Source organism: Rhopilema esculentum, chromosome 7 (assembly GCF_057945365.1).
Source record: "Rhopilema esculentum isolate cy_ngs chromosome 7, ASM5794536v1, whole genome shotgun sequence".
NCBI lineage: Eukaryota > Metazoa > Cnidaria > Scyphozoa > Rhizostomeae > Rhizostomatidae > Rhopilema > Rhopilema esculentum.
Genome location: NC_142821.1, coordinates 13,040,000 through 13,050,340, shown reverse-complemented (window position 1 = coordinate 13,050,340; position 10,341 = coordinate 13,040,000). Strand labels below are relative to the sequence as shown.

At 41.9% G+C, this 10,341-nt stretch overlaps 2 protein-coding genes and 1 non-coding gene across 3 annotated transcripts in view; 1 reads left to right on the top strand and 2 right to left on the bottom strand.

Moving 5' to 3' along the window:
• The first annotated feature begins 1,707 nt into the window (after nt 1-1,707).
• LOC148960015 (uncharacterized) overlaps nt 1,708-10,341 on the top strand; it is a 47,732-nt gene continuing 39,098 nt past the window's right edge. Inside the window, exon 1 of the mRNA XM_089109163.1 lies at nt 1,708-4,238. Coding sequence (XP_088965289.1) covers nt 1,772-2,821 — 1,050 coding nt within the window. The 5' untranslated portion in view covers nt 1,708-1,771 and the 3' untranslated portion in view covers nt 2,822-4,238. The remainder of the gene's footprint in view (nt 4,239-10,341) is intronic.
• Nucleotides 4,630-4,786, bottom strand: LOC135684044 (U1 spliceosomal RNA). Its single transcript, XR_010515842.1, has one exon. It is a non-coding gene; the product is annotated as a U1 spliceosomal RNA (small nuclear RNA).
• On the bottom strand, nt 9,337-10,338 carry LOC148960017 (uncharacterized). The gene has a single exon (XM_089109164.1). The coding sequence runs from the start codon at nt 10,336-10,338 to the stop codon at nt 9,337-9,339; it is 1,002 nt and encodes a 333-aa protein (XP_088965290.1).

Genomic DNA, 10,341 nt, shown 5'->3' with positions numbered 1-10,341 from the left:
CTTCGCCAATTTCGTCCCAGAAGAAATTGTAAAATTCTGCTGGTAGCCCATCAGAGCCGGGCGATTTGTCGGATTTCATGTTGGTGAGGGCTTTGTGACATTCGCTTGCGGAAAGTGGTTCCTCAAGTAACAGTTTAAAGTTTTCAGGGACAAATTGGTCGATAGTGTTCAAAAGAGTATTCTGTTTTTCAATGTCGACGGGTTCGGGAGAATAGAGGGACTCATAGAAGTTAGCAATGCAGCCAAGCAGGTCCCTACTATCATGTAATACTCTACCATCTGGTGTTTTTAACTTACGAATCACTTTTTTAGATTGACGTGAGTTTTCAAGGCTGAAAAAATAGCGGGAAGAGTTCATGTGAATTGGTATTCAAGGGCTCTTGCTCTGATACGTGCACCATTAATGTTGTTAAGATCTAATTCTTCAATTTCTTTCCTAATAAGGGGAAAAGTTTCATTTTCATTAGTTGAAAACGTTGCGTTTTGCAGTTTTCCTTCCAGGACAATGCGTTTTTCTCTCTTTTCCTTAGCTAATCGTTTAGAAAACTTTTGGCATCGGTTTCGTATTTTCTTTTTGCCTATGTCCCACCAAATATGTAGTTTGCCTGCAAAGTCTTTTTTGCGAGAAACCCAAAATTTCAAAAAATGTTTCATATTACATGTAAATTCTTCATTTTCGAGGAGGCTGGTGTTGAATTTCCAGGTACCTCTGCCACGAGGTGAGGTGTTTGGTAATTTGAAGGAGAGAGAAGGGGCATCATGATCAGAAAAGGGAAATACGGTTATCCCACACTGTTTGGTGTTGGCCAAAACTTCAGAAGAAACATAAAATTTATCTAGTCTAGATGAAACTTTTGAATTTGTCCAGGTGAACTGGCGTGCAGATGGGTGCGTTGAACGAAAAACATCAGTAAGGTTAAAGGATTTCAAAAGGTCGGTTAGAGTTTCTAGGGCAGTGGAACCTGCTTGGCTGTCACCACCTAGTTTGTCGAGATACAGATTAAATATACAATTAAAATCGTCTCCGATGATTGTTGGGACTCCCCCCCTGATGTTAGGGGGCAGTGTTTGAAAAAAGGCAGCTCTTTCCCCTATGGGGCATGGGGCATAGACATTTAACAGCTGAAGCTTGGAATCTTCTGTGTCTAAAATAACGTTGACCCATCGGCCACAGTTATCATGAGTAACTTTGGAATTTTTGACAGACAGGGACTCCTTAATGAGGGTGGTTACACCTCTGCTATGTTTTCCTCCGAATGATGAAAAAAGTGATCCTTTCCAGATGGATTTGAGAAAGGTGATGTCGGCGGGCTCAGAGAAATAAGTCTCTTGCAAAAATATGACGGACTCTTTCCTAGTTTTAAGCCAGTCAATTACATTGGAGCACTTAACAGGGTCTCGAAGGCCGTGGACATTGATTGATAATATATTAATAGCTGCCATCACTCACTGGGGGAGGGGAGTTCCAAAATCATCGGTCATTAGGAAGGGGTGGGTTGCCGAGCTGAACGACCCTTCGACTTCTTTTTGGTAGAGGGCCTTCGCACGGCGGAAATGTCAGAGACATTATCGTCTTGAAAGGACCTCTTTGCAGCCGCAGGGACGCCAGCGTCGACAGAGGGGATTGGGAAGGGAGGAAGAGGGGAGGAAAATTTAGAGGAAGAGTTAGAGCCCTGTTGAAAAGACAGGGTATCATACCAGTTCTTGGTTTGCTGGGCGTCTTCTTCGTGATCAGTAAGGCTGGGTGCTTCTTGGAGGTCTGGACGGCTGGATGGCTCCTCCAGGCTGGATGGCTCTTCGAGGCTGGCTGGCTCTTCAAGGCTGGGTTGCTCCGAATGTGGGGGTTCCGGGGCACTGGCTTGATCCGACGAGGTCTCCTCAGGAATCGGAGTTTCAGGGTCGTCTGTGGCTGAGCTGCCGGTCTCACTTCCCAAATTGTCGAAAGCCATGGTGGTCTCTGCCGGTGTCGCAGGAACAGACTCGTCGGGTCCGGGAAGAACGAGGTATCGCACTGAACAAGATGGTGTTCAGGCGACCCACAGCCCTGACAGAGACTGCTTTCGGGGCAGTCTGCATTAATGTGGCCGACACACCCACAGTTAAAACACCTTTTAGCGGAGCAGTTGGCGGCAAGATGGGTCCTGCTATCGCATTTGCGACACGTCATAGGTTGCCCTTCGTGTCGCACGAGCAAACAGGCAGGACCCAGGTGTACATAACTAGGTATGGACTCCGTAATTATCATTTTAAGGGTCATGACTCCATTCAACTTATTTGTACCAGGGTGGGTGTTCTCCCTGGCGAACAGAACCCGGCCGAACCGACTGAGCCTCCTCTCCACGACCTCCGGCACAAACTCCGCTGGCTTGTTAAAAACCCTCACCCAGACAGGGGGAGGGTCTCTGAGGCCCGGTTGCCATGGACGCCGAGGATGACGTACAAAATCCAGACCAAGGAACCTGCCCTTGTCCGCTATCGTGGGGAAGGTGACCTCAAGGTCCCCATTTGGAAGCCTCTGGACATGCGTGGGTGCCAGCTTACAATCCTCCAACTTGGCAATGAGGGCCTTGCAGTCAATGGCCCCCCTCCCCGAGTGAACGCAGACAGTCCTTGGCCTGGGCCTGCCGATACTGTTCATGCGCAGGCCACCGGACCTGCCGACTATAATCTCTGTGATGGGTGCCGCTGCTCTTCCAACTGCTGCCGCATAGTTTCTCGTCGGACGACCAGTATCCTCTGCAGAAGAGGGAGAAGCAGGCAACGGGCGGCTCGAGGCAACAGCATCACCTGTGGGTCCTGGGTACCGGCGGCGATTTCTTGATGGCACAACTGGGATGCCGGACTTTCTCACTTGCTGCTGGTGAAGCACCAGCCTTTCTCTCTCTAAAACGAAGTCAGTCTCTTCCTCCGACTGACTCCCCTCTGAACTAACTTCCTCAACCGAGACTAGATCTTCACTCCCGTGGGGCGTAGAGCCCCCGGGAGCAAGCTTCTCGGCCATACTTCAGCTAATGGCTTCACATGGCCACTCAGCAGCATGCAGCAGCAGTTGTGAGCTGCAACAGCAGGGAAAGGCGCTTTCTTCGAAAAAATATGGCTTAAGTTCTACAGCGCGCGCTGTTGCTCCGTGTTGTTGTGCTTACTCTTACTATCTATTCATGAACGAGCCTCCCCGTGACCCAAGAGGCAAAAAGACCACTAGACTATCATTGGGAAGAAAATTAAACTCAACTTTCAGCTTTCCTTGTGGCAGTCGGATTGGAGAACGGGATAAACTGAGAAGATGAGAGGATGGAAGCTGTTCTATGACTGCATTCTGTCACTGACTGATGATATGATTCTAAGAAAGCCGAAATCTTGCATATAGACACTTGTTCATTACTCGAGTAGCAAACCCAAAGAGTTTATATAATTGAAGGAAAGGTTCACCATAGTTGGTCGAACGATAAGAGATCAGTGATGGTTTTTTGAATTCCTTGAATCAAAATGCTTTTGTGATTGTTCTTTCTTACAAGTCACTTTGGTATCCATCGAAGGCACTTTCACAATTGGCCTGTCATGTAATTATTGGGAATTGAACAATCCCTGAAAGCCCAGCTTGTTGAAGCCTACTCATGAAAATCAATATTTTCAATTTTATGCTGCAAAAATTGCCAAAATATCCAAGATTTTTTCCGAAATTAAGTTACATAATCTTCAGAATGGGTATTGGGGGGGGGGGGTTGTTGTTGTCGAGACTCGTTCAAGTGCAGGCAGCTCATCCCCAGTAATGATGGTCAGCTTGGCTGCAAGTTAGATTTCTTGACATGGATATCAAACCCGCTAAGCAACCAAAAAGCATCTTGCCACTCCAACAATTAGAACAAACCATGAAACCATGTAAGGGAAATAAAAAACTGCAATCATCCCTACAAATGGCTATTAGAACGAATAGCTTTTAAAAAAAGTATTTGATTTGGAATTGTGAAAAATAGGCCATGCAGATTTCCAGAGGCCCAAGAATCTTCTTGCAATAATACAGTAATCCTTGCCTCAATTTTTGCCTGAATTGTTTTGACTTTCACTTTCACTTTGTCAAATGGACTTTACCAAGTTTCTAATTCTCAAATGCTAATTGACACTATGAAGCTCTTATCGTTGCTTCTTGATTATTGCTATTTAGTATAATTATAGACAAACTTTTATAACATATTTTGATGCATTAAATGAATTCGAATTTGAATTTGAATTGAAGATAGGTTTGCTTGAGATTTGCAACATGCTGCTCTGAAAGTTGCAAAGTATGTATATTTGGACAGGAAGATTTTTTCTGTGTTGAACTTGAATTAATTTGGCCTTTTTTATCAAATGCTACAAGATAGGCATGCTAAAGCCATAACATTTCAGAAACGATGATTGTCCTGCTTGAAAGGATCATATTTAAGACAACATTACTACGGCAGACGACGAACAAGGTTAAGGCAGAAAAAGGCAAAGCAAACAATGACAAGTCTTTGTATAACAATCTACCTCTATTGTATATTGTATATTGTATATTGAGAGTGATCAAGAAGGCACAATGGGCGGCTTTATTTGAGGCACTGCTTGTGGGATTCTGCTTGGGTTGGCTGGATTCTTTAGACAATTGTGAGGGGACTAGCGCGAACGCAGGTCCCCACTACCAGAAATTGTACGGTCGAGTTACCCACGTTTGGGGTAATCGCAGGGGTCAGCCCAACCGAACTGCAATGGAAGGGCCTCACCCTGGAAGAAACGCCTTCTTGATCACTTTTTTTCCGTTGAGCCTGGCACATGCCAGCGCCCGTGTAATTGAAAAAACAAGTATTTACAATTTAATACATACAAAGTTAATATAATTAATTTCACAATGAAAGTGTTCACAATTGTTTAGTTTGAAGGTTATTATGCAGTTAACAAGTATGATGATAATAAAATTAATTTACAAGTAGGAAACAGAAGTATAAATATGAGGAGGTATAAATTTAAGTGATATACAATTATAAATGACGTTAATGTTAAAATATATAAGGTACAAGCGTGAGAGAAAAGTATTATTTATAAATGAATGTTATCGATACAATTAAAATATAAACCAGTCCAAAAATTTACAGCTCATGCGAAGACTGGGTGTATATACAAGTGGGGGTTCATCAATACAATAATGTATGACTATGGGGTATAGTTATTCGAAGGGGCTTTTTCTGTATTTTATTAAATTCGAAACGAGGCAGCGAACTCGCCAATTCTAGAATGGCGTGAGGCGTTTTAATTAGTGTTTGCGAAAGCGAGACAGCCAAATTAATCACAAAGGGAGGTATCGGATCTTTGTGTAAACAGTTGGGAGGATTAAGTGTTCATGTTCAAGTGTCATTTAATAGATGTGTTAATCTTCAGTGTCTCGGAAAACACTGAGTGCGATATTGCTCAGATGTTGAAGAGAGCAGTCAAGTTATACTATCGGGGGGTTAACAATGGATAAAAAGTTTATCGTCAACAACCGAAGCTAAAACGTTGCTGCGACACCAAGTGGTTTTAAAATTAAAAAGACCAGCGAACGAGGATTTAACGAGAAAAAACTCCTCTTTTATTTTCGAGCGGAGTTTAGCGGTAAAAATTTTAGAGGGGTCGATAGATTCATTATCGAAAACGAGTTTATTTCTAGAAGACCAAACAGCAAGGAGGGCTATATCACGGAGGGCAATTGCGGGCGAGTAAATAGGAGAAGGTTTAATACTAGCAAAACCGATGACAATAAATTGTTCTAAAGAATCTAGATTTAGGTCTAAATCAAGATTTTTAATATGCGAAAGGACGGTGTCCCACAGAAGCGAAACTAGACGGCAATGCATAAAGAGATGTAGTGTAGTTTCATTATGGTTATTACAGCGGGGGCACAAAGGATTGTCGATAATTTTGTGCCTACCTAAACGATCGGCAGTGGGAATAGCGAGTTGGATTATTTTCCATTGCAGGTCGCAAGATTTACGGTCGGAATCTCTAGTAAATATCGATTTCAATATAAATTTCCAATCAAGATCTGGGAATTTCTTTTCCCAATAAACACGAAACTTTTGGGAAGAAACATCAGTTGAGGACATAAGAGATGCGAGATACAAGTCTTTAGAAGATAATTTACAAAGCGGCTTTTTAATGTCTTTAATAGGCGGAGTGAAATTAATAGAAAAGCGATCTTTAGGGGCAGAATTGGAACGGATGAAATTTTTCCATTCAAGGGGAAGGCATGATAAAATGGAAGAAAGGTCTTTAGGCTTAAATTTACTACCAACTAATTCATTGATAGCGAGTTCAGGGAGAAAACCAGGGGAAAACTCGTAGGTAATATCTCGTAATAAGGTAATTCCTGCCTCCACCCAGTAGGGGTTGAGAGGTAGACTATCTGTCGCGATTTTAGGGTTCAGAAAAAGGGGTTCGTTAAAGATTTCAAACATGTTATCTAGAGATCTATTATGGTCATTAGTAATAGCGAGATATGCACGGAGGGTGTGTTTATAGAAGGGAGGTAGTTTGTTTATTTCGCGGGACTGTAAATAGCATTTAAGGATATTTTTTCCGATATTTAGATTTTTGTATTTTCCTAAGAAATTGTCAAAGAGAACTTTCCATTTGCCTGTTTGTTCGGGGGCAACGAGTTTGGCTAGCCATGATAAAAGGAGGCTGTTACATTTTTTCTCTATATCAAGAACATTGAGGCCACCTTCTTGATAAGGTAGTTTAGCTTGAGATCTAGGGATCGGGGGTCGTTTGCCGTTAAAAAAGAAATGCCAAAGTTTTTCATTAAGTTGTTTGACTGCCCATTGGGGTATTGGGAAAACCGAAGCTGTATACCAGAGTGCAGAGCTTGCAAGCTGATTAACGACAACGGCCTTCCCCCTAAAGGTTAAGTCACGCGACTTCCAAAGATCTAATGTTTTAATAAATTTAGAAACTTTAGGTTCCCAGTTCAGTTTATTTGTGTCTTCAGTACCGAAATAGAGGCCAAGGATTTTGAGGGTTTTCTTTTTCCAGTTAAAACCTAGAGGGGAATCGGGGCGGTTTTTAAAGCTACCAAGCCAGAGGCCTTCGCTTTTATCTTTGTTTATTTTAGCACCAGAGGCTTTTTCATAGTTCGCTATGTGATTTTCAATTGCGAGTAAAGATTGGTTACCTTGAAGAAGAAGGGTAGTATCGTCTGCGTATTGTATAATTTTAAATTCAGTTTTACCGACTGTGACGCCCTTAATTGCGGGGTCACAGCGGACATTAGCAGCGAACACCTCAGCAATGAGAACGTAAAGAAGGGCAGAGAGGGGGCAACCTTGTCTGACACCTCTGCTAGGAGTGAAAGGGTCGGAAATAAAATCGTTACATTTAACTTTGCTTTCAATGTTAGTGTATAGAAGTTTTACCCAGCTAATGAAAACAGGACCGAAATTGAATTTTTCAAGTGTTTTAAGGAGAAAGTTCCAATTTACACGATCAAAGGCTTTCATTTGATCAATAGATAATAGAGCGACTGGGAGATTTTCATTTTCAGAGAATCGAATAATGTCTCGTAAAGCATGGCAATTGCCTAAAATTGAGCGGACGGGAACAGAGCAAGTTTGGTCTTCAGCTATAATGCTAGTTAGGACTTTCGAAAGACGATTTGCTAGAACTTTGGCTATGATTTTATAGTCACAATTTAAGAGGCTGAGGGGGCGCCAGTTTTTAATGTTTTCTCTGTCGCCTTTTTTAAAGAGGCAAGAAATTAAAGCAATTCTTTGAGAGGGGGTAAGGGATTTGTTATCAAAGCAAGAGTTAATTACGTTTAAGAAGTGTCTACCGAGAGATTTCCAAAATAGTTTGTAAAATTCGTCTATTCCTGGAGATTTACCATTTACCATAGTTTTTAAGGCAGTGTTTATTTCTTCGAGAGTAAGTGGGTGCTCGCAAATGTTTTTCTCAGTTTCTGAAAGACGTTTACTTATTTTTTGTTAAAGAGTATCCTGAAGATTTGAGTCGACTGGCTCTTCTTTATAGAGAGAAGCATAAAATTCTTTGACTACATTCACTATTTCAGTCGGGTCAGAGATGGAATTATCATGTTTATCTTTAATTGATTTCATTGTACGGTCGCTTTGTCGTTTCTTTTCAAGGGAGCAGAAATATCTTGTGACTTTTTCGCCTTGTTCGGACCATTTAGCTTTTGACCTAATTTTCACCCCTTCAGCTTCGGAGGCTTCTAGGGATTTCACTTCGTTGCTTATGTTTTTGTAAAGCTTCTGAAATCGAGGGTCCCCTGAACTCTCTGCCTTTCTTTTCGCATTTCTGAGTTGCTTGAGAAGTTTAGATTTTTTGCGGAGAAAATGTTTCTTTCGATCTCTAGAATATGTTTTGGCAATGTCAACAAAAGTGTTTTTGCCGTGTTCCCACCATTCGGTTAATGAGGGGAAAGACTCTTGAGATTTTTCCCAGTCGGTGATAAATTGATTAATGGAGTTGATGAATTCTTGCTCTTTCAAAATGCAAGTGTTTAATTTCCATATACCTGGCCCACGTTTAGGGGCTGAGAAGTTGAGGGAAAGAGAAATCCTATCATGATCAGAGTGAGAAAAGGGATCGATGCGGGGTTTATTAAAAATGTCACGAAAATTCCTTGAAGTGTAAAATTTATCAATTCGACTAAACGAACCACGGGAACTAGAGAAAGTAAATTCCTTAGAAGAGGGGTTTTGTATACGCCAGATATCTTCTAAGGCATGAGAAGACAGAACTGCTTTTAAATTATCAGCAGTTTTTTCAACATAATTAACGGGGTTGGAGCGATCCGAGGGATCCAGTACGCAGTTAAAATCACCTCCTAAAATTATAGGAAAATCATGAGGAAAATTGTCTAACACCTTATTGAGCTCGTTAAAAAATTCTTTACGGTTTGCAATGCCGTCGAGACCGCCTGTGGGAGCGTAAACGTTGCTTAAGATCAATCTATTGTCATCGATTGAAAGGTCGAGAACAATTAGATGGCCTGTGTCGGAAGTATGGCGTGAATGGATTGTGGTTTTCAATCTATCAGAAATTAGAATAGAGACACCCTTTCTATTATCTTTACCAAAGGAATGAAAGGAAGTGCCGGGCCATTGCGAAAATACATTGTTAACATTAACGGGATTAAGGTGGGTTTCTTGCAAGAATAAAATATCAGGCTTAAGGCTATTCTGGTGACGTAAGATTGAATCTGAGCGATGGGGGTCGTTCAACCAATTCACGTTTATGCGTACAACACAAGCCATAAGAAATATTCTAACGAAAAGATTAAAAAATATTTTGGCGAAGTTAAAGGAAAAATTAATTAGGCTATTAAGTATTCTCACCCGCAAAGTTTTTTCGGGAAGTGTTCTTTTCAGGGGTCGCAGGGGTTGGTCTTTTTGTTGTTGATCTTCTCGTGAATGGGGCATAGTCTATGGGTGTTTTGGTAGATGATTTGGAAGTAGTTGGTTTTGCCTGGATGTTTGGTGTTGTGATTGGTGATGCTGTTTTATTGTAGTTGTCGGTTGTAGGCTCTTCAGTGTGTGGGGGTTCAGTTGGTGGTGGATCTTCTGGTTCGGTGGGAATAGTGGGGGTTGATGCGATGTCAGTGGTTGTTTCTTCATCTTCGCTGATAGGGGTTGCTTCATCCTCTGGCAAATCATCTATTTCTCCGCTGTTTCGTCTTCCACGTGCTCTTCTAAGGGGGACGAATTTTTCACAATCCGATTTCTGGTGCTCAGTAGAGCCACAAAGGTAGCAATGCTTTACATTACGGGCTGGGCAGTCGGCTGAACGATGTGAATCCTTCATGCAAATGTTGCAAAAAACAGGTTTTCCTTTAAACGACAATGATATTTTGCGATTCCGAATTAAAATAAAGGGGGGCAGATCCTTACATCCTGATAGGTATATAGTAACCAGCCTTTTCCCGTTGATTATATTGGGGAAACCTTCCCATGTTTGTTTCCATACGCGTTGAACAGTTGCTTTTTTTTCTAGCTCAAAACGAATTTCATCGTCCGAAATATCTGGAGTTGCGTCCGGTATTGTGATAAGAAGGGCTCGTCTTCTTACTGGTGTAAAGAACACTTGGTCTTCTTGTGTCATTGAAGGGAATTTGATAGGATCGTCAATGACTCTGTCCACCATCCTAGCGCGAGAGAATATGACATTCCATTTCTGCCGGCCTGGCATGGAGGGTAAAGCCATTAGTTGCTGTACGCAATTGACGTCTTCGAAAAAACCATGAAAATAGGTGAAAATTTCTCGAAAGGAAATGGTGTCTGCAGTCTCAAATTTGGCAGCACGAGCAGCAAGGTCGTTGGAAGACATCTT

Bases quoted from the DNA above. Each gene is read 5' to 3' on its own strand.
- LOC148960017 (XM_089109164.1), bottom strand. From the start codon at position 10,338: ATGTCTTCCAACGACCTTGCTGCTCGTGCTGCCAAATTTGAGACTGCA.